The 518-nt window shown below is 33.0% G+C and overlaps 1 protein-coding gene across 1 annotated transcript in view; it reads right to left on the reverse strand.

Moving 5' to 3' along the window:
• Positions 1-518, reverse strand: part of GHR (growth hormone receptor) — a 147,627-nt gene that overhangs the window by 5,453 nt on the left and 141,656 nt on the right. The window contains exon 8 of the mRNA XM_005422009.2: positions 399-489. Coding sequence (XP_005422066.1) covers positions 399-489 — 91 coding nt within the window. The remainder of the gene's footprint in view (positions 1-398; positions 490-518) is intronic.

Genomic DNA, 518 nt, shown 5'->3' on the forward strand with positions numbered 1-518 from the left:
TTGGCTTCAAGAAATAGAGTTTAGTGGAATGATCTAAGAACAAAATCAAATACATAGACATAGGTTTGTATTAAACTTTTGAACAGCATGTGAATAAAAAATAGTATGTTCAAAATTTGAGTGAACTAAAAAAACAGTTCAAAGCATAAGTAAATCAATCATGTAAATTCTGCAGAATTAAATGTACTGCAGTGAAAGAGGAAGATCGCGATAAGCAGATTCCCCATGCTGAAGGCCCCATACCTACTAATCCCAGGTATATGTAATTTACAAGAATAGACAAAAATGCTCAAAATGGTTCATTGCCCCCCAGATTTGAAATAATTGAAAAATCTTTTTTTTCCTTTTTTTTTTTTAAGCTACAGGTACATAAAATCCAACAAATAAAAAGTCTCTACCTTGGTTGTTTAGACAGCATGATTGAGATCACTGTTACAGCCAGCCCACACACTCCAAAGACAACTACTAAGAACCATGGAAACTCAACTTCTGAAAGAACAAAACATGAACATATAAGC

The sequence above is a fragment of the Geospiza fortis genome, unplaced genomic scaffold (genome assembly GCF_000277835.1).
Source record: "Geospiza fortis unplaced genomic scaffold, GeoFor_1.0 scaffold443, whole genome shotgun sequence".
Classification (NCBI taxonomy): domain Eukaryota; kingdom Metazoa; phylum Chordata; class Aves; order Passeriformes; family Thraupidae; genus Geospiza; species Geospiza fortis.